Source organism: Triticum aestivum, chromosome 1D (assembly GCF_018294505.1).
Source record: "Triticum aestivum cultivar Chinese Spring chromosome 1D, IWGSC CS RefSeq v2.1, whole genome shotgun sequence".
Lineage (NCBI taxonomy): Eukaryota > Viridiplantae > Streptophyta > Magnoliopsida > Poales > Poaceae > Triticum > Triticum aestivum.
The window spans coordinates 410,506,418-410,533,832 of record NC_057796.1 but is presented as its reverse complement, the minus strand read 5'-3'; the positions used below and the strand labels follow the sequence as shown (position 1 = coordinate 410,533,832).

Sequence of the window (27,415 nt, the reverse complement as noted above, 5' to 3'; positions counted from 1 at the left end):
GCATATTGTTGTGATCCTCGAGAATAATCAATAAAATGGCCGCATGCATCTCTCAGATGCAGAGGCCAGGGGTCATCTTCCTTTTTCAAAAAAAAGATCGCGGCACTTGTCAATGAAGTGTGTCATGCACCTACTCCGGCTTTTTTTTATTATATGCAACACACTGTCAAACTGGGAAATAAATCTGGATGAACAAGACAAATAAACCTTGAGCTCCATCCACGTATACCATCATCCATCGTTTTCATGAGGGTAGACATGTTTGCGTACGTAGGAGACGGAATCCCCAGCTTCTCGGGCATGAATTGGCCGCCCGAGCAGGTGGCCGGTGGAGCTGGTCCGAGCAGCACACCTGCGCACAGCACACGCGTACGCAGGCCTCGGCTAGCCGGAAAAGGGCAGCTTACCCAACGCGCGCGCGCCAGCTCGCGGGTTGCTGCGGCTGGCTGGCGGTGGTGGCCGTCCTTTTCTCGTCCAAAATTTCAGTTGCTTCAGTGGCTTTCTTTCTCTCTCGCCGCCCTCTCACTTTCAGAGACCACGAACGGGAAAAAGTCGCAAAATCACAGCACGTACCTGCGGAGCGGAATGCAGCGTTCGTCCGCACGTAACGCTGTTTGAGGCAGTTCAAAAAAAAAAGAGGGCAAGAAAGTTCTAGTAAAGACCTGTTTGGTTTGTCGTGTTCTTCTTTTTAAATACACCCGTAAAGAATTGGTGAGCGGCCGGTAAGATACAGGCGTATTTGATTACAACGAATTCAAGCGCGGCCTAATACTAGGATAGAACCCTACTTAGAGCATCTATAGCCGGACTTGACAAATCTGACCCCTCAAACGCATGCGGACGCGTCCACGGGCACTGACCGGGCACTTGTCCGTGGACACTGACCGGGCACTCCTCATATTTCCTTCTCCATATACAAGTCTCTCAAACTCATCCCCTAAATCTGTACAAAAACATGCAGAATATATAGCTACGTACTACATTTTATATTACTCAAATTTCGTCGTTGTCGGCGATGGCCGGAGCCTGGGCCGCCTCCATCTGTTGCCGATGGCGACGCCTGGCCTCCGCAGCCGACTCCGAGCGGATGGAGTTCAGGATGGCGTGCTGCTCCGGCCACACGCCCACGTCCCCCTCCAGCGGCGGCGCCTCCTCCTCTTCCTCCGCCGGCTCCTCCTCCTCCTCCGTCGGCTCCTGCTCCTTCTCCTCCTCCGCCGGCTCGTCCTCCTCCTCCTCTTCCTCCCCCCCCCGGCACCTCCTCCTCAACCTCCTCGAAATCCTCCTCCGGTTCCAGAGGTAGCCTCGCTTCCCTACTGACCCGGACCTGCTCAAGGAGGAAGAGACGGTGCTGGATCGTGTAGTAGCGGCGGCGTGGGGGCATGGCTAATGGGCTCGAGTGGCGGCGGAGGGAGGGAAAAGGCGGATGTGCTAGGGCTGGGGGCGCCGGCCGACTTAAATAGCCGGCTGCGGCCTCGGGCGGCGAGCCGGAGCGGCAGTCACACCTAGGCGACGACCGAGGCGCCCGTCGGACCATCGGGTTTCCGGCGAGTCAGTGTGGGGCCACGCCCTTAGTTCGACGTGGCGGGCGTGCCGGGCGCGCCCGGATGCCCCCACATCCGCCCCATATTTAGACTGGATATGGGGGGTGCCGATCAACCCGGGCGTTTGAGAGGCCCGTTTGTGTTCAAATTTCGTGACCAGGCAGTGACCGGACAGCCTGTGCGGACGTTTGAGACGGGTTTATTGGGTCCGATTGCAGATGCTTCAAAGTCTGAACGGTTGATAAGTTCTAGACGATGGTCAAACCGACAAAAGCTTATCCTTGAACACTCTCTTGTTGCGCTCCTTTCAGATGTGCCGAGCGACCCAAATGATCGTGCTGGTTAGCTTTTTTTTCTCTCGTCGCGACCACCACTTAGCAAAGCGCCACCAACAACGGAGATTTTTTTTAGAAAAGGAGGATGTATCCCGCTCTCTGCATCTAGGCGATGCATGCAGCTATTTTATTAATTATTTATAAGGACCTTACAATATAATAGATCAGTAAGTCTGAAGCCACCATCTTGGCAACACCTGTCACTACTCCTATTCCCTTGATGAAGGGGTGCCAAATATTCGTGCCTAATACCAAACAGACATCGCATCAAATCCTAACATCTAAAGCCGGATGTCCCAATCAAGCCACAACTTGAACTTGGGCACACACAGTCCGGCGCACTCTCGGTGAGCGCCACATGCGCTCGCTGCAAGGGTCGTCACCTCCGTCTTTCATCAATCCACCTTCAGAGCAGATACCGACGCATCGACCTTGTCATGCCTCTCTGCCATCAACGCCACCACAACGCCAGATAACGTCGTCCCCCTGCGCGAGTCCATTGCCACACATCGAACACCGAGTCTTCACTGTGCCACGCCGCCGAGATCCGTCACCCTCAATGTGTAGGATGAAGCACTGCTCCACCACCTTTGCACTCGAGTCGGCACCTGCTCCACAACGATGCCTCCAGCAAGGAGCGCGGCGCAAGACGTTGCCATCTTCCGATCCGATAACAGATCTAGGGGTTCCTCCTAAGCAGGGCGAAAGGAGCGACGCGACATGCTATGACGATGCCTTCAACAAGGTAACAATTCCAAGGGACGACGCCATCGTCCACCATGACCATAGTCGAGGCTCGGTCTTCACCGGCTGTCTTGTCACTCCAAACTCGCCACCGGACAGATCTGAGAGCAGACCCGCCGCCACCTCTTGGCCGGCCGCCATGACCACGCGAACGCGCAGCCTGAGCGACCGCCGCCTTTGCACCGCCTCCCTGGCTGCACCTGACCTGGAAGCCCAACCCAGGGCCAAAGATCGAAGAAGGGATCCCCATATCCAGGAGACTGAGCCAAGGCCGCCGAGCTGGGATAACGCCCAGGCCGCAGTCGGCGCCACGCGCCACGATCTGGAGCGCCGCCGCGCCCATCCCGTGGCGGTGGCTGCCGCCGCCCGCAGCTCCAAGCTGCCGGGCCGAGTGCCCCGTGCGCCCACGCCACCATAGGGACAAGTGCCCCGCCGGCACCCTCTTTGGGGTCGGCCCGGCCTTTGCCAGGAGGTCCCCTTCATCGGCGGTGAGACTAGAAGGGGAGGGGGATGAACCGCGGCGGCTAGGGTTTTTCCCCCGAGCCGCCAGGGAGGCAACGCGGGGGTCGCGAGAGGGGGACCAACAAGGGAGGTGACAGCTGGAAGACCAATCCAGCTAAGAATCTGACTGGATGATGCAAACTACTCCACACAACTCGCCAGGGGGTGGTCAGCATCCTCGGATTCTAAAGTATATGTATTTTACATTTATTAGTTTCATACTGCTACTTATAATTTCTAACGTGCTTTTTTGTGGGAATAATTTCTAAAGTATTTGAAGGCATTGAGTGTGTTCTTTTGAAGATTGGGGACTCGTACGGGCAGCTTTTTAGAAAACAAAGGCATCTTATATTGTGTTAATATGATGTGAAGCTCAGGTATTGTTAGATCATTTTTTTTCCCTGCAGTTTGTGTAGCTATGGATGTCCGCAGTAACCATGTAAGGTCAAACATGTGCGTAAAATTTCTACACATGACCTTTAGTCATCTTTAAACCTTTCACAGATAACACATTATGCATACATATATCTGTCAGAAAAAAGAACTATTAAAAGGATATCACTGGATCAACCAGGCAGAGAAAATTGTTGGAAACAGGCGCAAACCCTCTTATTCAGATTTATCTCCAAACATGAATAGTTACAACTTACTACAATCTACACATGAATGGAAGATGCATAGCACCGGCCGCACATCACAATAGATGCCGGTATTTCTACAAGGAGTTCTTCACCTAATATAGCCATCCTGAACAAAACTGTTACGTATGTACTTCCAAATTCCAATCCACACTCTGCAAAAGCAGAAACCGTGACAAGTCCAATTGAAGCTATGTACTGAAACCATAATGTACACCCTCACCCATTATATACTTGAACTGATCTAATGCTCCATGTTTCCCTGTTTCCAACTTCCAAATTCTAAACTTATCTGGTCATTTTTCCTTCGTCATAACTAAACTGACAAAGCAACCCAGACAAGAGATCCTGATCACTGGTTGACAGGGTTGAGACGGTCGAAATGGCTGAATTTGCGCACCGTCTTGAAACTAGAGAGCTTCCGGGCCTTCAGGGATCAGCTCATACCCGTGCGGCTTGGCAAATCTCTTCCCAGATTCAACTGGAATGCACTTGAGGATCACGGAGACGATCATACTAACCGAGCCAAGAACGATGCTGAGCAGCCATAGTTCCAAACTCAATGGCACGGTGTTTGCAAAAGTTCCAAGAAGTTCCACTATGATCACTTGGAATATTACTGTAGCTGTCAATATGCCGACAAAGATCCAATTTCTGAATATCCCTCGGAAGACGTTGATCTTGTCCATTTCCCTGCTGTTTATTTCGTTGAAAACCTGGAAGCATGGCAGCATATTAAATGCAAATTCCTCGTTAAAATGATGCACTGATTCCTATAGTTTCACTGCAAATCTCATTTTTGAGTTAATTGACCATATTTGTACATTGTCGCATAGATTTTCAAATATGATTGGACAGTATGAAACCTGAAGTTCCAAATAAAAATAGCCCACAGAACCAGAACCGAATATCCATTTCTGAGCCCGGGCTCATCTGCACCCGGTGAACGGTAAATTCAAAAAATAAATACTAAAAGAACTGAACTGTATATATTAAGCTTGCACCTACTAGTAATACAAACATTTGGTCATGTTTTCTAAAGAACCTACATATAAGTTTGAGGTTAATTTTAACACATGAACATAGAGAGAGAAATAACAATGACTGAGTTAAATACTGTGTATGTGATCTCATCCGCAAGGAAAACAGTAAATAATTAGTAATCTGCATAATGACATGTGATGACTTTGAAACCTTGCTGAAAAAAAATACGCAGAAGCAACAAATATCTTTCCATGTAAAATTAACTCCACATACCTGGCAAAAGACGAAAGAGTTGAATATGAGAGTGTTGATCGTTTTATCAGCAGTTGGACCTTCAATATTAAGGAGTCTCTTTCCAACTATCATGAGGGTGCCCAATACAAGGAGCTGGTACAAAGCCTGGCCAAGAATATTTCTCCACATAACCTTAGTGATAAAACTATCTCCGCGCCTTACAGGAGACCGTTTCATCATCTCTTCATTTGGCGGTTCTGTTGCTAAGGCCAAGGCTCCTAATGTATCCATGATCATGTTAACCCATAGCAACTGGACGGCAGTAAGCGGTGCAGTTCCTGCAAGTTAATTCAAAGTGTCAATATATATGGAATGGTTCTGAAAAGTTACATGATTAAGGAGAAAGACCAGAAGTTGGTGCACATGAATTTCGTTCCGCATAAGATGCACAGAAATTCCTTCTGTGAACAACATGTACACAAGCTCCAAGGAAGTCATTTGTTAGATCAAGAATATCATACTGGTAGAGAGTGTGCAAATACCTATGACACACGCCGAGACAAAATTCACTATCAGAGCCACTATATTAACTGTAAGCTGGAACTGCACAAACTTTTGAATGTTCAAGTAAACCGCACGCCCCCATCTAGCAACATTTACGATAGTTTTGAAATTGTCATCCATTATTATAACATCAGCATTCTCTTTTGCGACCTGCATCAAATAGCATGGTTAAATACTTTATCACAACAAAGTCTTATACACAGCTTAAATGGTACTGTAAAATGAGTACTCGTATATGTTTTTTCAAGACCATACAAAATGAATATTGTTTCAATCAAGGGCAGAAATTGACATCACGCAAAATAAATGAGACTGGATTTTGTCAGTTATGGGTTTTGAATTGCATAGTTGTGCAATGTGCATCTCAATAGAACCCAAAAAATAATCATAGATATGCAACATGTCTACAAACCATCCATAATAGGGAAGTCAGTTTAGTTATCTAGTGAACAGTGTTTGCAAGGTGCTCACTCTTATTTAAATTTAATAGGGTATCTAATCTGGCTCCCACCTACTGTTACACGTCAAGGATCACTAATCTATGAAATGTTAATACAGCATGGAAGCACACAGAAAATATTTCTTATAGACAACTGACACAGAGTTTCAGAATGTCTGCGCTCTGCAGTAGATATTCAAACTGAAGCTACTGGACCCTTTTTTCAAGAACAAGTTACTCAACATATGGTGATCATGGAAGCCTAAAGCAGCATACATTAGACAGAAACATCAAGAAGTACCTCAGTGCCAGCAATACCCATTGCCAGTCCAATATCTGACTCGCACAATGCCGGGGCATCATTGGTTCCATCACCAGTAACTGCGACTACCTCTTGATACATGCTTTTCAGGCTTGTTACCAATTTGAACTTGTCCATAGGCAACGAACGGGCCATCACCTGTACTTAGGAAGTAGATTTAACTAACATTGGACCTTCAGATCCATAAAACAATTAGTGGAAAGCAAGCATGTTAAGTAAAAGTAAACCTGAATTTTAGGCAGGAGCTCCCTCAGTTCATCTGAGCTCTTATCATGAAGCTCGTGTCCTTCTATCGCTATCCCGTCCTCGGTTAATATTCCACATTCCTTGGCAATGGCTTTTGCAGTGTTGATGTTGTCTCCGGTAACCATCCTTACCGTAATACCAGCAGCCATGCAGGTCATTACTGCATCCCTGACACCCGGACGAACCGGGTCCTTGATACCGAAAAGCGCTATTAGCGTGTAACCATTTTCTGGTATAGTTTGCTCGTCAGAAAACTCATCAAGGTCCTGAAATGCAATGCAAAGTGTTCTCAACGCCTCAGAAGCAAATGAATTGATTATGTTTAGGACGTTTTGCTTCTGCATATCTGACAATGGTACTATGTCCCCTTCACCGTTCAGCATGTCATTGCAGTGTTCTAGAATAATTTCTGGTGCACCTTTACAGAAGGATCGGAAGCCTCCGTTTGGTAACTGTATTATCACTGACATCTTTTTCTTGACTGAATTGAAAGGCTCTACTCTTACTCTTTGAATCTTATTGTATTCAGTATATCGATCTCTTTCTACGGTCAAGCCGAACTCCAACAATGCTGCTTCAGTTGGTGTGCCCAAGATGGTCCTTTTGCCATCATCTCCCTTCACCACCTCGGATCCGGTGTTCACAAATATGCCTTGTACAAGTATTGCCATAGCTCTTTCTGAAATTACAGATTTTAGCTCACTGATTTTAGCATCGCCATTGACCGACTTGGATACATCACTGATCCAAACCTTATCGACGATCATGTGGTTGGTTGTCAAAGTTCCTGTCTTGTCGGTGCAAATGCAACTGACTGAACCCATGGTTTCACATGCCGCGAGATGCCTGACTAGTGCTTTGTCATTCATCAACTTCTTCATGGCAAATGCAAGACTAAGGGTCACGGCCAACGGTAGACCTTCAGGGACTGCGACCACAATGATGGTCACGGCAATAGCGAAGTAGTTGACTATTGTCAATGCGTCGTTTGCCGACCAATTCATCAAACCAACAGCCATTCCCTTGTTAACCAAGAACCTTCCTAGTAGTACCACAAATGTGAGAATTGCAAACACAAGTCCAATCTGCCCAATGATCGTAGCCACGCCATTCAGCTTAACTTGCAAAGGAGTTTCATCCACTCCACTGTCACTAAGAGTGCCCATGATTTTCCCCCACTCGGTACGTGAACCGACGGCAGTGACAAGCATCTTAGCCGTCCCATCAACCACCTTACTCCCACCATGGAGAAAAGGCTTTTCTTCAGAAACTTGAATTGGCTCACTCTCACCTGACAAGCTAGATTCATCTACCAGTAGGCAGTAGCCAGATATGAACAAGCCATCTGCAGGAACCACATCACCTATCGAAAGATGCAAGATGTCGCCGACGACCAAGTCATGGATCAAAACCTTCTTGGTTTTCTTATCTCTAGTAACAAGAACATATATCTTCTGCTTCTCATGGTCCAGCTCCATAAACTTCCTTGACTGCTTGTAATCACTGGAGGCAGTAACTAGTACCACCAACAAAATGCTGAGCATTATGCCAAGACCATCATATATACCCTTCGGCCACCCCTCGGTGGCTAGGCCCACCACCAGAGAAACCAGAGCACACACTATGAGAATATTCAGAGTCAGGTCATGTAGTGCATCCCACACAAACATCCAGAAGCTTCTAGCGGGCTTCTCGGCGTGCTTGTTAGTACCATACAGTTTCTGTCTGGTTGTTATTTCAGTTTCATTGATACCATCTTGCAGAGAGGCTTTGATTTTCCTAGATATTCCGCTGGTTCCACCATGCAGCTTCAAGATTGTCGAATCTTCGCGCATGCCAGTAATTTCTGCCAGTTCATCCGGGCTGATAGAAAATCCTTCCTCAATGAGCTCATGTGTTAAGTGGTATTGTTTTACGCCTGTGTGGTTAAAGGATAAAAAGTGAAAATCAACATAATAGTTATGACAAGATAAAAAGACACATGCTACTTCACGATCAGTTGACGAGACCTCACCATTGATAAATTGCAATGCTGCCCTGTGCACATTAATCACAACCTGGACTTTTCCCTGAAAAATAAGCATCTCTAATTAGACCAAATAAATAATTGACTTCCTCATACTGAAAATATGAAACACTTCTTTTTTGTAGTTTAACTACAGTAACCAAAGTAGCCTAAAAATATAGCCGCCTAAATAACATGAATAGATTCCACTTTTGACACCCTAAGATGGCAAGAGTGATAGTGACCACATTTAAAGAACTTGCCACTAATATATAGGATTTAAAACTTGAATACCAGAACATACCATCTTTTACTGTTTGCCCCATTCTGATAAGATTGGTTTGCGCGTCAGCTGTAAATGACAGATGACTTGGTTGCAAAACTTGAAATTCTGGGTGATACTTATTCATGCAAATTTTATAATATATTTAAATTCCTAATTTTATTTTCAGTTACATTAAACCAAACATAAAAATCCTTAATAGATTTTAATCTAACTTTAAAAATCCTATAGGTATATAATATATTATACTACACATATTGTGATTTTTTGTGGAAATTTCATTTTAATAAAATTTAATTAATTCCAATTTACTTCAAAAATTCAGTTTAAACCTTAGTGCCAGTCTTTTCTCCAAAAAATATATCCTCCCTTATAAATAAAATGTTGAATTATATACTTTTAAATTCTGAATTGAATGGATCTTCGTCATATATTAAGTCTTCAAGACATCATTCAACCATCTACACATTAGCTTGACAGGCGAGCCATGCTAGTCAAGGGGTCACAAGCGGTTAAACATGGAACATTTTGGTATTTAGGTTTTAGATTTGATACACGTTGATGAAAAATTCTTTCAATGGGGTTGTCGTGGAATTGTCACGGCAGATGTCCTTGGGCTAGGACTTAGTCGTGGAGCCATCGCAACTAGGAAGCTTGAAGGGGTTATGCGGGACAAGGAACACGAGGGTTTATACTGGTTCGGCCCCTTACGGTGAAGGTAAAAGCCTACGTCCAGTTCGAGGTGTTATTGATTAGGGTTACGATCGCCAGGGAACTAAACACTTATCCCGGCTCTCGGAGAGATTGTTGTCGTCCCCAAACCGCTGCCGGGTCGTCCCTTTATATAGGGAGGCTGACGCCCAGCAGCCCTTAGAGTCCCGGCCGGCTCATAAGAGTGTCCGGCTCGGGCTCTAAAACAATACTTGCCTTACACTACAAGTCTACTATAACAATGATTGTAACTACGGGCTTTAAGCCATATCCGGGTCTCAGCCCATCTCTGGCCCATTATCCTGAAACTTAGCTCCGGGCTTCTGGTAATGATCCTTGGAGTAACCCGGCCCTCCTGGCGGGTGACCCCCAGGTCTATATCCTCAACATTAGGCCCCAGATTGACTTGAGCCGGCTCGTGTCAATCTTCAGCTCCGCAGTCAGAAAAAAGCTCCGGCTTATCATTCATGTGAAGGTCATAACCCGGAGTGACGTCATCCTCTGGACTCCGGGTAATCCGCCGTGACGTCATCCTGCACTAAATCCGTTTTTTACTCCGCCAGATCCGCAACGGATCTTTGCTTTTACTGACCTTCCGAGAATCGAGGCGCCGTGAGGGGGGAGATAACCACGCCGTGGCCTCCTCAAATCCCGCGCCCGCTTATGACTCGGCCTTATAAATAGGCCGGCCCGGCACTCTCTTCTTCACATTCTCCTTCTTCTTCCTCGCACTGCCGTTCCTCTGCCCGAGCTTCTGCCGCCGCCGCCGTCGCACCCCTGGTCTTCCTCAACCCGGCCGCTGCATCAACCTGACTCGGACCAGATAACGTCGGCGACCTCTGCTCTTCTCCAGCTCCGGTGAGTCCCCTCTGCCTTACTAGCATAGATCTAAGACAGAGTTCATCTGTGTTCTTCATGTTCATCACTGTTACCGCAAGTTTCGGTAACCCCTGTAGCCACTGCCCCCGTTGATCCTTAGGCTTGTGTAGAACCACCGCGGTAGATATCTGAGGTTCATTTCTTCTGCAAGAACACCTCTTTTTACTGCATAAGGACTGGGTTCCATCTCAAGAACCTCCCTGCTTCTGTTTTTTAGGTCTAGAAAACTTTCTCTGCTCCGACTACTTTGATCCAAAAAAGTTACTGTAATATGTGAAATCTGTTTACCACACTTAGTAAAAACTGCAGTCCTTGAATCTTGGCGGCTTATATTTCCGACTTAGAGAAAACACGCGCCGTAGAACTTTCCGGTTTAAAGAGAATCATGCTCTGTAGTATCCTCCGACTTAACCGCAGTAAGCCGTAGACGACCAACTTATCCTGAAAGCCCCGACGGCTTAGATAACCCACCGTATCAAGACATACCATTAGTCCCCTTCATAAGCCGTCATTGTAACTTGAATGATATACTCCGGCTTATAATTAACCCGGACACTTTTCTCTTCCTCGTAGACCACCAACCGTCACCATGCCTCCCAAGGCTCCCATCACTTGCAACTGGATGAAATCCAGCGTCACCGAAGAGACCCTGGCCAACTTCGTTAAATCCGGATATCTGCCTAAGAAGGAAGTGATGTCCTACCGTGCCCCTGACCCGTCCGAAGAAAGGCCACAGCCGAGAGACGGGGAGGTAGTGATCTTTGCCGACCATATGAGCCGGGGCTTCGCACCGCCCGGCTCAAAATTCTTCCGGGACGTGCTCAACTTCTTTGATCTTCGGCCTCAGGATATAGGACCCAATTCCATATCCAACATCTGCAACTTCCAAGTTTTTTGTGAAGTATATCTTGGAGAAGAGCCGAGTCTGCTGCTCTTCAGAGAGCTGTTCTATTTGAACCGCCAAACCGAGTGCGCAAACGGTCCAAGTCTAGAGTTAGGCGGCATCTCCATCCAACGGCGCAGGGATTGTCTGTTCCCTTATGCAGAACCGCCAAGTCACCCCGAGGACTGGAACATGACTTGGTTCTACTGCCAAGACACGTCCCCGGCTGATGAGAGCCCGCTGCCCGGCTTTCGCCCAACGCGCCTGGAGCCAACTCATCCATTATCCGACAAACTGACTGCCGCAGAACGCCAGCCTCTGCTTCCAACGATCAACAAGATCAAAGCCCTGCTAGGCAATGGTCTGAACGGAATTGACCTGGTCCGGGTCTGGATCTCATGGCGGGTGATCCCATTGAGCCGCCGCCCCGGCTTAATGTGTGAGTACACCGGGCGAAAGGATGACCCGCAGAGGCACAGTCGCAATGATCTTCCAGAAGACGTTGCTGAAGAAGAGACCAAGGCTCTTTTAAACGAGAGCCTGGCAGACTGTGGAAGAATCGGGCTAGCCCCGTTCTGCAAGACCAATCCAGCCCCAGCGGTAAGCCGCTGACTTTAACCTTTCCATTTTGTTTTACCTGTCATCTTACTAAGAGCTCATTACTGTATTTCTCAGGCTGATGATAAATTCTGGCGGGTCAAGTATGACCACGAGGCGGCCAAGAAGGCCAGGAAGGCGAAGAAAGCCGCCAAGAGAGCCGCCCCTCGCAAAAAGGGAAACAGACCCACTGCTTCGGAGCTGCTGCAACTAAGCGATAGCTCCGAATCAGAGGTAACCCTTAAATCTTTTAAATTCTTGCAGTATATGTTGTCTGATGCTGTCCGCCTTATCAACACTTGCTTATTGACAGGATGACACCGGCGCCAGTAACCCGGTGGTCGAAGAGGTAACATCACTTTCCTCCGGCTCGGAGCCTTTACCACAGCTGAAAGTCCGAAGGGTAACCCGGAAAGTAAGCTTTTCCCATCGATTAGCTCACCGAGACCCTCAATTTCTTTTGAAGCAGCAGGTTCACGAGAGCCGGCGTCACACCCGGGCCCGCAAGGACACCGACCTCTCCACTGGGTTACCCGACGCAACGAGGAAACGCCGCACTGAGGTTTTTTCTCACCTGTACCCTTTTCATCCGTTGGCGGGTGTCATCCGTCAGCCACTCAACTCTTCTGACTCCAATTACCAGGAGACCTCCCCCTCCTCGGGTGACTCCATGCAGTCAAGTCTGCCGGCCTTCAAGACTGCCCCCGGGTAATAACAATCTCCTTACATTATCTGTCTGTACTTACCCTTTGTATGCCTAACACTTCTGCCTTTTCAGTGCCCAGGCAAAGCTCACCAAAAGAGTAAAGAAGACCAGGTCAGCCGGAGTGCCCGACTTGCCTGAGCCGGAGACGACGGCTCAAGAGCCGCCAGTCGCCTCCACCCCTGAAGCCACCATTCCCATGGATACGGCGCCTGAAGCCCCACCAGCTAATGACCCGGACGTGGTAATTACCCGGACGGAGTTTGTTGAGCCGGGAAGGCCGACCGCGCTGGCCAAATGCTCCGCAAGGGGGGAGTTGCTACAACCCCACCGGGTGAATCTGGATCTCTCCAGCTATACCGACTTAAGTATTGGAGAACTCGTCTCAAGCTATATCAGCCAGATTCACAAGAGCCGGGACGCCGAGATCGCCATGGTCAACCAGATCCAACACAAATCTGAGGTAACCTTCTGCTGTTCTCTTACTTTCCGCATAGTGATCCTTGCCATTCTAGCCCCCAAGTCTAGGACTTATACTTGAATATGTTGTAGACTTTAGATTCCGTCTTACTGAACTGAGCCGGCCGTACATAGATAGATACGTTCAATATGCATTAGCCCCCAAGTGCCAAGTGTCTTTGCTTGGAAAGCGCTTGGGACTTTATAGGATGACTGTTAATAACCCGGAAATATATGCAGGCTGTTGGCAAGAAATTAGAGTCAGACCTGGCGGATCTCAAGAGCCGGCTGAAGGCACAAGAGATGGAGACCCGAAAGGCAAATGCCAAGTTTGTCTCCAGCATCGCCGCTCAGGAAAAGTTGAAGACTGAATTCGACGCTGAGCGGAAGGCCTGGGCTGAGGAGAAAACTGCACTGGTGACCCGGGCAGAACAGGCGGAGAAGGCCCTTACTGAGAAGACCGCTGAGCTCTCCGGTCTAAAGCGCCAAGTGTCCCAAATGGTAGCTGCCATCTTCGGTAAGTCGCCTCACCGGCTTTCATTCACATTGGAATGTTTACATCTCTTAACTCATCCTTACCACCGGGTCATCTGATGTTGTTAAACAGGTTCCAGAAGCGCCAACTTGAACCAGAGCGTGGTCACCAAGTTAAAGGCCGTGTACACCCTGGTGGAACAGCTCTACACCGGGTCACAGCGGGCTTTAGCTGTGGTGGCCCTGTCGAATGAAGTGCCGACTCATCTGGCCGAAGTCCTGCGCCGGCTCGCAGTTCTGCCGCAGCGGATCCAGGAGCTACGACGAGCATCCGCGAGATCCGGAGCAATCGCCGCACTGAGCCGGGCCAAAGCCTTCTTGCCGGAGCTAGACCCGGCAGACATCGCCCTGGGTTATCCCAGCCTGAAAGAAGACGGCTCAGCGTTCGACCAGAAGGACTTCGCGGCTTGTGTGAAAGCTGTGCGCCCGGTAGCCACCATCATCGGGAACGACACCGATTTAACCAAGTATCAGCCGGGATACAACGCGGAGAATCAGAGGATTCCAACCCCTCGCTATGAAGCCATCAATCTGATTCCTCCGGCTCGCCAGCACACCTTTGCCCCGGAGATTAACCCGGACGGGTTAATTGACGAAGAAGCTCAGTTCGAAGCTCTCAGCGGCATCAACTGGAAGTCGTCGACCTTCGAAGCCTTGGGATCAGCCGAAGCAGAAGATGAGCCGGGGACTTCAACTCAGCAGGCGTCATAAACCGGCTAGCGGCTCACCAAACAACGCCCATCCTTGAAACTTTGAAAGATTTTTGTAATAGAGTAGGTGCAACAATTTATCTCTGCCGTGCCATCGTGCACGTAATGAATGCTGAAATCCTTTGAAGTCATTCTTTTGATGCTCCTCCGGGTCGGAATTATCCCTTTGTCCTTCTCAACCTTAAAAAGTGCCTTTAAATATCTGCATAGAAAGGCAAATTACAAGTCGCAAAGCGGCTTACCGCCCTGAGAATCAGGTGTTTGAGATGGATAACCCGGGATACGAACCAAAAAAGATCGGTCCTTAACTATACTCGAACATAGCTGTGATGACACACTTAACAGCCTGTAAGCATACTTCCGGGTTAAATAGCCCGGGTAGCACGGTTGGTACCTTAACTCGAATTTATTTGTCTTGATGACATCCATGATGCTCAACTAACAAGATAAACCAAAATTAAGCCGGCAAGTGAAACCCGGCAGTACATACTTTGACATGATCAAAGCAAGTTTGTGGTAAAATATAAAAACTTAAGGGCTTCCGGTTCGAATACGACCAGAAACTCGGTCCAAAGGGGTTAAGCTAAGATTCGGATACGATCATATAGCCCCCAGTGGGTTTGGCGATGCCAATCAAGAGGGTATCGACAGCTATGTTCTCTTTGGTTCGAATACGACCCATGTTTGAACAGGAAGCCCCCAAGTGATTCTGAAAATTTGTTTAACGACGCTGATTCGAATACGATCCACGTCGGTTCTCAGAGGGGTTACACTATGATTCAAATATGACCAGAGGCAACTTCCCAATGAGCTCGGCACTTTGCCAATCAAATGGGTATCGACAGCTATGTTCTCTTTGGTTCGAATACGACCCATGTGTGAACAGGAAGCCCCCAAGCGACTTTACTGCTTACAGCTAGATTCGAAGATGATCATAAGCCGGATCTTCTGTAAGTCAGCATGTAACAACACACATTTTTGGAAGAGAGCAAAGGACAGAGGTCCTGCTTTATTGCTTTATCATAATATATACATGGCTGAGATAAATATGTACATCACAAGAGTCGGAAGCTCAAGTGTAGTAAGGCCGAAGCTGAGCTATGTTCCACGGCCGACGGGTCTCCTCCTCAGATTTACGTGAGTCCTTATGCTCCCGGATATCAATGAGGTAATATGACCCGTTGTGCAAGTTCTTACTGACCACAAAAGGCCCTTCCCAAGGTGGGGATAACTTGTGTGCATCTGTTTGATCCTGGATGAGCCGGAGCACCAGGTCGCCCTCCTGGAAGACCCGGGATTTGACCCGGCGGCTATGATAACGGCGCAGGTCTTGTTGGTAAATCGCTGAACGGGCGGCTGCCACATCACGCTGTTCGTCCAGCAAGTCCAGAGCATCTCGGCGCGCCTGTTCATTATCCGTCTCAACATAAGCCGCCACACGAGGTGAATCATGACGGATGTCGCTGGGGAGAACTGCTTCTGCTCCATAAACCATGAAGAAAGGCGTGAAGCCTGTAGACCTGTTAGGAGTAGTGTTGATGCTCCATAAAACGGAGGGCAACTCCTCCACCCAACAACCTGGCGTCCGTTGCAAAGGGACCAAGAGCCGGGGTTTAATGCCCTTCAGAATCTCCTGGTTAGCTCTCTCAGCTTGACCATTGGATTGGGGGTGTGCCACTGAAGAGACATCAAGCCGGATATGCTCTCTTTGACAAAACTCCTCCATAGCGCCTTTGGACAGATTAGTGCCGTTGTCTGTTATGATGCTGTGTGGAAAGCCGAAGCGGAAGATCACCTTTTTCATAAATTGAACCGCCGTGGCTGCATCGCACTTGCTAACTGGCTCAGCTTCCACCCACTTCGTGAATTTGTCCACTGCCACCAAGAGGTGGGTCTTCTTATCCTTGGACCGTTTAAAAGGCCCGACCATATCAAGCCCCCAGACCGCAAAGGGCCAAGTGATCGGGATCATCCTCAATTCCTGAGCCGGCACATGAGCCCGTCGGGAGAACCTTTGGCAGCCATCACATTTACTGACCAAGTCCTCTGCATCAGCGTGAGCCGTCAGCCAATAAAAACCATGACGGAAAGCCTTGGCCACAAGAGATTTTGAACCGGCATGATGGCCACAATCCCCTTCATGGATCTCGCGCAAGATCTCTTGACCTTCCTCAGGGGAGATACAACGCTGGAATGCCCCTGAAACACTGCGATGATGCAACTCGCCATCGATAACAATCATTGACTTAGCCCGCCGGGTTATTTGCCTGGCCAGAATTTCATCCTCAGGCAACTCTCCCCGGGTTATATAAGCCAGATATGGCATTGTCCAGTCTGGTGTGATATGAAGAGCCGCCACCAGTCGTGCCTCCGGGTCAGGGATAGCCAAGTCCTCCTCTGTAGGCAACTTAACCGAAGGGTTATATAGGACATCCAGGAAAGTGTTAGGCGGCACCGGCTTTCGCTGAGAGCCGAGCCGGCTTAAAGCATCAGCCGCCTCATTCTTCCTGCGGTCAATGTGCTCCACTTGATATCCCTGAAAGTGCCCGGCAATGGCATCAACCTTGCGGCGATAAGCCGCCATTAGAGGATCCTTAGAATCCCAGGTGCCTGATACTTGTTGAGCCACCAAGTCTGAGTCACCAAAACACCTCAGCCGGCTTAAGCTCATCTCCTTAGCCACCCGAAGACCGTGGAGCAAAGCCTCGTACTCAGCCGCATTATTAGTGCAAGGAAACATCAACCGTAGCACATAATGGAACTTGTCACCTTTAGGGGAAGCCAAGACCACACCAGCCCCCGAGCCCTCCAGCTGCCTGGACCCATCAAAGTGAATAGTCCAATAAGTGTTATCCGGCTTTTGCTCGGGTACTTGTGACTCTGTCCAATCATTGATGAAATCTATCAAGGCCTGAGACTTAACAGCAGTGCGTGGCACATATTTGAGGTCATGAGGTCCAAGTTCTATAGCCCACTTAGCAATTCTCCCTGTAGCCTCTCTGTTCTGGATAATATCACCGAGAGGGGCGGAACTGACCACAGTGATGGGATGACCTTGAAAGTAATGCTTAAGCTTCCGGCTCGCCATAAATACCCCATATACGAGCTTCTGCCAATGCGGATACCGCTGCTTGGACTCAATGAGCACCTCACTGACATAATAAACCGGCCGCTGAACCGGATGCTCCTTACCTGCCTCCTTGCGCTCCACCACAATAGCCACGCTGACAGCTCGTGCGTTTGCCGCTACATACAGTAGCAAGGGCTCCTTATCAACCGGAGCAGCAAGGACGGGGGGCTCTGCCAGTTGCTTTTTCAAATCCTCGAAGGCGGTATTAGCTGCATCATTCCAGACAAAGTTATCAGTTTTCTTCATCAATTGATATAAGGGCATAGCCTTCTCACCCAAACGGCTTATAAACCGGCTTAACGCAGCGATGCGACCCGCCAAACGCTGAACGTCATTTATACATGCCGGCTGAGCTAGAGAAGTGATAGCTTTGATCTTCTCTGGGTTAGCCTCAATGCCCCTGTCAGAAACCAAGAAGCCCAATAGTTTGCCTGCAGGAACACCAAAAACACATTTGGCCGGGTTAAGCATCATCTTATAGACCCGGAGATTGTCGAAGGTTTCCCTTAAGTCATCTATCAGGGTTTCCTCCTTGATGGATTTAACCACAATGTCGTCCACGTAAGCGTGAACATTGCGCCCGATCTGCTTATGAAGGCAATTCTGCACACAACGCTGGTAAGTCGCCTGTGCACACTTGAGTCCAAAGGGCATAGACACATAGCAGAAGGCTCCAAAGGGAGTGATGAACGCCGTCTTCTCCTGGTCCTTAACTGCCATCTTAATCTGATGATACCCGGAATAAGCATCCAAGAAACTTAAGCGTGCACAACCTGCCGTGGCGTCAATGATTTGATCGATACGGGGGAGAGCAAAAGGATCAGCCGGACACGCCTTGTTCAAGTCCGTGTAGTCCACACACATCCGCCAGGTGCCGTTCTTTTTAAGTACGAGCACCGGGTTAGCCAACCACTCTGGGTGAAAAACCTCAACAATGAACCCGGCCGCCAAAAGCCGGGCCACTTCTTCACCAATAGCCTTCCGCCTCTCTTCGTTAAACCGTCGAAGGAACTGTCTGACCGGCTTAAATTTTGGATCCACATTGAGAGTGTGCTCAGCGAGTTCTCTAGGTACACCTGGCATGTCAGAAGGTTTCCATGCAAAGATGTCCCTATTCTCACGGATGAACTCGATGAGCGCGCCTTCCTATTTCGGGTCCAGATTTGCACTGATGCTGAACTGCTGAGACGAGTCACCTGGAACAAAATCAACAAGTTTAGTCTCATCGGCTGATTTAAACTTCATTGCTGGTTCATTCTCCGTGGTTGGCTTTTTCAGAGAGGTCATATCTGTTGGGTCAACATTGTCTTTATAAAATTTCAACTCTTCTGTGGCACAAACAGACTCTGCATAAGCCGCGTCACCTTCCTCACACTCCAGAGCCACCTTCCGGCTGCCGTGAACTGTAATGGTCCCATTGTGACCCGGCATCTTGAGCTGTAAGTACACATAACACGGCCGTGCCATGAACTTGGCGTAAGCCGGCCGTCCGAATATAGCATGGTATGGACTTCTTATCTTGACCACCTCAAAGGTCAACTTCTCCACCCTGTAGTTGTTTTCATCACCAAAAGCCACTTCCAATTCGATCTTGCCGACTGGATAAGCCGACTTACCGGGTACCACACCATGGAAGATAGTATTTGACTGGCTGAGGTTCTTATCAACTAGCCCCATACGACGGAAAGTCTCATAATAGAGGATGTTGATACTGCTGCCTCCATCCATGAGTACCTTTGTGAACTTATAGCCTCCCACCTGAGGAGCCACTACTAAGGCCAGGTGGCCCGGGTTATCCACCCGGGGAGGGTGATCCTCCCTACTCCACACTATGGGCTGCTCCGACCACCGTAAGTAGCGTGGAACCGCCGGCTCAACAGAATTAACAGCCCTCTTGTGAAGCTTCTCGTCTCGTTTGCACAAACTAGTGGTGAACACGTGATACTGTCCACCGCTAAGTTGCTTCGGGTTGGTCTGATAACCCCCCTGTTGCTGTTGATGACCCTGACCAGACTGTTGATTGAAGCCCCCTTGACCGTTCTGAGGACCGGAATTTGACCCGCCACCCGGGCCATGAGAGCCGCCAGCGCCGGAGCCGCCTGCGCCTGGGCCGCCGCCCGGGCCATTGTAGTTTTTAAAGGCCTTCATGATAGCACAATCCTTCCACAGATGAGTCGCTGGCTTCTCTCTAGAGCCGTGTCTCGGACAAGGTTCATTCAACAGCTGCTCCAGAGAAGGTCCTGACCCGCCGCCTCGGGGAGGGGGCCTCCCCTTGCGTCGCTGGTTGTTGCCTTGGGTGTTGGCTACGAACTCCAGGCTGCCATCGGCCTTGCGCTTGCCTCCTCCTTGATTCCCCGGGTTAAACTGAGGGCTCTTTCCATTGCCGTTCTTCTTTCCCTTCCCTGTCCTTTCATCATCTGAAGGGGGATCCTTGGTACCATCGGAATCAGCGTATTTGACAAGAGCCGCCATTAGTGTACCCATATCCGTGCAGTCACGTTTAAGCCGCCCAAGCTTCATCTTTAGGGGCACAAAACGACAGTTCTGTTCTAACATCAAGACTGCAGAGCCGGCGTCCATCTTATCTGATGAATGTATGATCTCCTTGACCCGGCGAACCCAATGGGTCGTGGACTCGCCCTCCTGCTGCTTACAGTTAGTCAAATCCACAATTGACATAGACTGCCTACAGGTATCCTTGAAGTTTTGAATGAACCGGGCCTTCAGCTCAGTCCAAGACCCAATGGAGTTCGGTGGCAGCCCTTTTAACCACGTGCGGGCAGTTCCATCTAACATCATGGTGAAATATTTGGCCATGGCCGCCTCGCTGACCTCTAGCAGTTCCATGGCCATCTCATAACTCTCAATCCAGGCCGCAGGCTGTAAGTCAGCTGTATAGTTAGGCACCTTCCTAGGGCCCTTGAAATCCTTAGGTAAACGTTCATTACGGATGGCCGGCACCAAACAAGGGACACCCCCGGTCCTGGTAGAAATACCCACATCAACGGACGCCGTTGGATAAGCCGGGGGGGTCTGATAAGCCGTCAATTGCGGCACCTGCTCCGCCTCTTGCCGTGCTTGGTCTGCGGCGTAGAAGGTTCCAACATGAGCCGGGCCATGGCGTCGGACATTACTTGAGCCGGTCGCCGAGACCATGTGCCGGCTGTAGCTCGGGCTCTGGCCTGGGCGAGGAGTTGAGTGGATCCTGTCCCGGCTGTAGGAGTACGCCTCTTGCTGCGCTAGGGCCGTCTGCAGGAGTTCCCTGACCCGGCGGGTTTCCACGGCTGCCGGAGAATTGCCGTCAACGGGAAGAGCCGCCAGTCGTGCTGCCGCTGCTACCATGTTCTCCAGCGGGTTATCGTAATGACCCGGGGGTATTGGCACATACTGAGGCGGGGCAGGGGGCGCCTGGGGAGGCCCCATTACTAGTGGCTGAATAAGGGGTCCCGACCCGGGCGCAATGACCCCTGGTGGGTTACTGGATCCCGCACCCGGCGTGTTGAATAGATTGCGCGGATCGTAAACCGGCGGGAGTCGAGACTGGGCCTTCTGATGCCTCCTTCTCATGACCTCGTTGGCCGCGTTCTGATCCATCGTGAGTTGGAAGGACTGCGCCTGAATCAACTGAGCCCGGGCGTCGAGAGCCGCCCGCTCCGCCGCCAGCCTGATCCCTTCTGCTGCAAGATCCTCTTTTGCTTTCATCAGATCCAATTTTAACTGTGCCACCTCCGCGTCATGCTGGGCTTGATCTGCCGGGTCAACCGTGGCAGTTAACAGGGCCGTCATCTTATCTGTGAGATCCATCAGCACCTGAGCCGGGGAAGGCTCCGGATTTTCTGATCCGGTAGCGGGGTTCTGAACAGGCTGCGCACCAGCCATAAAAACTCCGACCTGACTTGGCGGCTCAAAAAGGTCCGGAATACTGTTGCCATCGGAATAACTCATGAGCCTGCCATCTTGAAGTTGGTACAACGAGTTTGACTCATCAGCGGCCGACTCGCCGTCAGAGCCGGCGGCCGCCTCATCCCCAGACCCAGATGGATCGGAGGGCCTTCCATGGATGCATCCCACAAAAGCGCGTTTTAAGGCAGGCCGGGCCCGGGCGGATCGGGCGCGCTGAGCCGTTTCGATGAGATCGGCGCAGAGACCCGGCTCGGGGCCCGGCTCACCAATCTTGCCAATGAAGACATGAATTCCGCCAAAGGGGACCCGGTACCCGTACTCCACTGAGCCGGCGTCGGGGCCCCAGTCCGCGTCGTCGATGTAGAGCCTGCCGCGACGACTCTTGGTCATCCGGCCCACAGCGTATCCCTTGAGCCCTTCGAAGCTGCCCTTCAAGAACTCAAATCCACCGTGCGCTCGCCCCACGGTGGGCGCCAACTGTCGTGGAATTGTCACGGCAGATGTCCTTGGGCTAGGACTTAGTCGTGGAGCCATCGCAACTAGGAAGCTTGAAGGGGTTATGCGGGACAAGGAACACGAGGGTTTATACTGGTTCGGCCCCTTACGGTGAAGGTAAAAGCCTACGTCCAGTTCGAGGTGTTATTGATTAGGGTTACGATCGCCAGGGAACTAAACACTTATCCCGGCTCTCGGAGAGATTGTTGTCGTCCCCAAACCGCTGCCGGGTCGTCCCTTTATATAGGGAGGCTGACGCCCAGCAGCCCTTAGAGTCCCGGCCGGCTCATAAGAGTGTCCGGCTCGGGCTCTAAAACAATACTTGCCTTACACTACAAGTCTACTATAACAATGATTGTAACTACGGGCTTTAAGCCATATCCAGGTCTCAGCCCATCTCTGGCCCATTATCCTGAAACTTAGCTCCGGGCTTCTGGTAATGATCCTTGGAGTAACCCGGCCCTCCTGGCGGGTGACCCCCAGGTCTATATCCTCAACAGGGGTAGTTTTTTTTGTCACAGTTTCCAGCTTGTAAGGTAAAACACGGAATTTACTCAGATAATAATCGCCACCTATATTACCATGATAGAATATTTCCGACATGGCATTCATTCCGTTGACGACTTCCTAAAATTGTTGTGTAAGTCTAAAAAGGGTCTCTCGCAAAACTAGGAAAACCTAGTCCTCAAATTGTAAAACTATATATATTTGGTCCCTCACACCGCCATAGTGGTACGGGTAATGGTAGTGGCTTGGTCTTAACCAAACTTGACATGATGACAAATTATGACTATTGACCTTGCCACATCAACGTCCATCTAGGGCGTGTTTAGTAGGTCGCATAGAGCCCAACAAGGCCCGCGCGGGAGAATTTGGCCCATTCGACTGCTCGCATACACTATTTGGCCCGCATAGCACGAACTTTAAAGCTGCTCCCAGCCGGGCCCGCTAGGAACACTTGAATCGGTAGTTTTTGGCGAGCCAGGCTCGGCCGAAGCAGGGGAGGGGAAAACAGCGCTGAGCTCGTGCGACCACGAAGATGGTGCGAGCTCGCGCGCATCTCCAAAAAATCGACGGGAGGTGTGATTGGGTCACCCTATATTGCCCCCTTCGCCTCACTACCAAAACTCCTACCACCCATCTCCCCCATTTTGAGCTTTCCCTCCAACATGCATCGGCACTGACGAGCAGGTAAGCAACGCTCCTTCTCCGGCAGGCGATCCACGGCGGCGGAGACTCCTCTCCTCATCTTCTCCAACCGTTTCCACATCTCCCTCGAACTGCAGGAGTTCAATCACCCCCTTCTCTGCACTCGTTGTAGCTAGATCTGAGAGCTTGTGGTAGGGTTTGATGTTTGAGCTTGTGGTAGGGTTTGATCTGTGAGCATCTTGTAGCATTCTAGGGTTCTATCGTGTACCAATCTGTGAGATTGTGATGTTGTGGTAGCTATTGGTGGTGGATTTGCATGCTAGGATAGTGTCAAACACAATGGATTGGTAGCTAGTTGTGATGTATGCTGCTTATATGTGCTTTGTCGAGCTAAATTGTCTAGTAGTGTGTGATATGCTTATTGTCAATGTGTGTTGCGATTGTAGGACATGACCACGCAAACGCAAGATCTTAGTCAGGCCATTGTCTTGTCCGAGAGCCAGTACCCTCCATCCAATGTTGAGGACTCCCAGCCCCCCTCGATGACCAGATGCCTGCTGATTAAGATGTGTTTGAGGTTTCTGGCATGGGTCCTCGTTTTGTGCCTACACCCTTTGTGCTCGCTGAGCCAACTGCTGCTGCTGCACAAACGACAGCTGCAAAGGCAGAGAAGGATGGTAGGTGGAACAACATGAAGTGAGTCGTTCATGTCCACGTTCATGCTTAACAAGATGTGTGAGCTCATATCTAGTGGGGCTAGGACTAACAAAGGCCTCAAGTAGGTGCACTTGAACATCATTGAGAAGCAGGTGTTCGAGTTATGTGGCGAGGAGGTGACCTCCACCCAGGTCTACAACCACCTCAGGAAGTGGAGAGCGAGATGGATCACATTGTCCAAGCTCAAAGACATTACCGGCGACTCATGGGATCAGAACACTTGCTCGATCTTTCTAGAGGCAGAGCACTACACCAGCCACGTCGCGGTTAGCTCACGCCCCCCTTGCTTTAAGCCTGTCAACCATTGGCTTCTCGCAACTAACAACGTTGTTTTTCATTCTTAGGACCACCCGAAGACGCGGACTTCCTCAACACACCCATCCAGAACTACAACTAGATGCAGCACATCTTCTCCTTTGGGCTGGAAGCCGGCAAGCATGCCATGGGCTCCGGTGAGCCTCTCAGTTTTCCCATGCCTGAGTTCCCAAACACCCAGGACACAGAAGCAGTCCTTGATGGCCCTGACAAGCCCTTTGAGCACGTCCCTGTGCTTGGTAGGAAGAGCAAGAAGGGGGGCTTGATGGAGGAGGATATCAGTGTCTTCACCAGCATGACTAAGGCCGTGAAGGAGGTGGGAACTGCCATATGGGAGAGCAAGTCCATCGACGTCCATCCTGACCTGTACACCACCGTCATGGACCAAGGTGGCTTCAGCCAAGAGGCTCTCATGGCTGCTCTGAGCCACCTGGTGGACAACAAGGCCCATGGTATTGGGTTTGCTGCCATGGCAGACGCTCACATGGTGCTTAGACTCAGGAGCTGGCTGGGCAAGCACTACTACTAGTATTGCCTCTTGTGTTGATTACTGCGTGCATGATCCTCGACGGCGATGGTGCCGACAATGACAATGACGACGTACATTTTGTGTAGCTAGGGCTTGAAAACTACTTGATGATCTGTATATTTTGCTGAGGTGGTATATACTAACCCCTCACGCTTACGGCAAACTTGTGGTGGTAGGATTACACCCTCTTTTGGATGTGGTGGCAGGATGACACCATAGTAGCTAGGTTGAACTTGCTATGACGTATAATCATGCATGCTTAATGTTGCTCTTCTGCTCCATTGCTTGCTGCTTGTGTGCTCCATTGCTTGCTGCTTGTGTGCTCCACTGCTTGCTGCTTGAACTGTTGCTCTTCTGCACTACTAGGACAAGTTGCATGTAGTGTTCATCAGGAGGGCTCTAGGGATTTACATATCATGAGAAGCATCCAATCAACAAGGGACGGCACAGCAGCCAAGCGGCAGACGATGCTTACTCCAAGTTTGTGCGAAAGCAGGCATGCAATGTTGAAATTGGCAAGGCGGCGCAACACTTTGGGCTCGTCATCATCGTGCAGTTTTGTCGCCATTGCAGTGATGTGGCGTTGGTGTGCTAGCTGTCATCGTGTGTAAGATCGAACGGGTAAGCTCACCACGTAGGGTACAAGGTTAGCACAACTCGCAGCCTGTGTGCAACCAAACAACGTGTAGTTGCATGAGTTGAGACAATGCATGACGCCAAACACCGTGCGGAAACATATCCCCTAATGCAGGCAGCCTCGATGCGGGCAACCAAACGAGGTGTAGATGTTGATTTTTTGCATGTTATCCCTCAATCAGACCCAACTGAGACATGTATACTCCAAAGTCTCAGATCACAACCAAACATGCCCCTAAACCCGAGGGGCATGCTGCTACTAGGATAAGTTTGGCATGTCGCGTTGCTTCTCAGCAACTAACCATAATGCTTGCACGGCGCGAGATATCATTTCTTGAAGCTGCGGCTTTGTCGGAAAGATGATGGGCGGTGGCAGCTCCAAGGTGGTGCTTGGCATGGCCAGGCTCATCACGTGGCACGCATTTGTGAAGATGGACGACAATCCACGGATGAACACGATGGCAAGCGCCGCCTTGGCAAGGTAGTTCCTAGGCCTCCCCGCAATAGTCATACAATGACGGCAACGGAAATGGAAGAAGTCACTGTGATGGCGCACCGACTCCATATGCTCATTTTGCCTCCTCTATGACCACATCGAGCGAATTGTACTTGTCTTCTCCAAGCTCCTTCACAAAGTTCTTCATGCACGTTTGAGTTGCGCGCGCGGGGGGGGCTGTTGAATCACGATTAAAACAAAACTGGGTCACGCCGTCCCAAACCACCGAAACGTGTTTAAGGAATCCAAAGTATCTGATTTTTTAGTTGAGAGCCTAGGTTTTCTGGTGTTGAAGTCGAGAGACCATTTTTAAACATCCGCAAACAGGACCGGCCCAAAAATATTTTATTTTCTCTTTAATAATATATAAGAGGATATAACAGCGGGCATGGACCCCGCCGTTACCTGCCCTAGTGTATATGCTTGTATCACCTCAACTTGAATTGAATTCCATGACACAATCTGCGGTTGTGCAGTTGTTTTCTGAGGGATGAAGAATGAGCCCATTATTATGCGCGCGCTCAACTACCCGTGGCAGTTGACCATGAATTTTTCTCTGGTCGTGCAAGTGCAAAGCCAGCCGGACGGTACGGACACAGTACACACACGCCTTCGACCACGAGAGGTCGAGAAGGATTCAAGCCAGGGAAGGCGAAACGTGCAAGCTACATGTCGTACGCGTGCAGAATCCAAGCTAGCCACCTTCCCACGACACAGTTCAATTCAAACGAAGGAAGAGCGACACGACACCACATGCTGCAAGTTGGGGAATATTTCCACCATGAGATTGAGACCGGGACGCATATCCTTGTCACGAATCGATCCATGGTCACCGACGCACGTAGTCCGGATGAAGTTTCCTCACACTTTCGCAGAGGCTTTGAACTAACAAGTTTCAGCGAAAGCGACGGCGGCGAACAATTCGTGCGGCGCTGGCCTCTTTGTCTTTGGGACTGCAGCGATCGATGGCCGGAGAGGCGGAGATGGGAGGGAGGGAAATGGTGGGTGGGCGAAGGAGCGCGCGTGCGTACCAGGATCCTGCGGCGCTGGGCGTCGTCGATGGCGCCGAGGGCGGAGAACTCGCGGAAGCGGCGGCGGCGGTTGCGGACGACGAGCCCCACGGCGCGGCGCCACCGGAGGCGGGCGTCGCTCGGCGGGTTCTTGGCCGGGATGTGGAAGTACTCGTTCAGATACCCCTCCATGCTCGTCCAGCTGCTCCCTCCTCCCTCCATGCCTGTCTGCTCCTCCCTCTCCTCTCCTGTCTGCCGTGCTTTCCGTTGGTATCCCTCCTCTCTCCTCGGTCTCGTCAGCAGAAAAAAGGGAGCGCAACCATGGAAGCAGTATATATATACATCCCAAATATTATTATGGCCGGGAGGGAGGGAGACCTCCAAATGAACAGTTTGAGAATCGAGACGCTTACATTTCTGCAAAGGCATTAGGCATTATAGTACGGGCGGGGAGACGGCGATGGGGATGAACTTTCCACGCGAGTTTACGCGACTTCGTCCAATCGGTCAATACCGGTATGGAAACAAGGACATCCGGATTGATGTACACGCCCGTCTTCGTGTGATAAGATCGACCGAAAGATGCTTTTGATCGATCCACTTGATTTAACTAGTCCCCACCAGGCTGCGTCTCTAAAAAAGAGTCGTCCACCAGGCTGCGATTTGCGTCGCATCTAGTCAAGACCTCCGCGCTGGCTTTTTTTAACACAGTACATACGCAAG

General features: G+C 50.0%; 1 protein-coding gene across 1 annotated transcript; it reads right to left on the bottom strand.

The window, feature by feature from the left end:
• Nucleotides 1–3,705: 3,705 nt before the first annotated feature.
• LOC123182469 (probable calcium-transporting ATPase 6, plasma membrane-type) lies at nucleotides 3,706–27,104 on the bottom strand. The gene is made up of 7 exons (XM_044595037.1): nucleotides 26,714–27,104; nucleotides 8,563–8,617; nucleotides 6,530–8,466; nucleotides 6,282–6,440; nucleotides 5,520–5,691; nucleotides 5,017–5,315; nucleotides 3,706–4,475 (listed from the first exon to the last, which is right to left on the bottom strand). The coding sequence occupies exons 1-7, from the start codon at nucleotides 26,912–26,914 to the stop codon at nucleotides 4,170–4,172; spliced, it is 3,129 nt and encodes a 1,042-aa protein (XP_044450972.1). The 5' UTR covers nucleotides 26,915–27,104; the 3' UTR covers nucleotides 3,706–4,169.
• Between the last annotated feature and the right edge of the window lie 311 nt (nucleotides 27,105–27,415).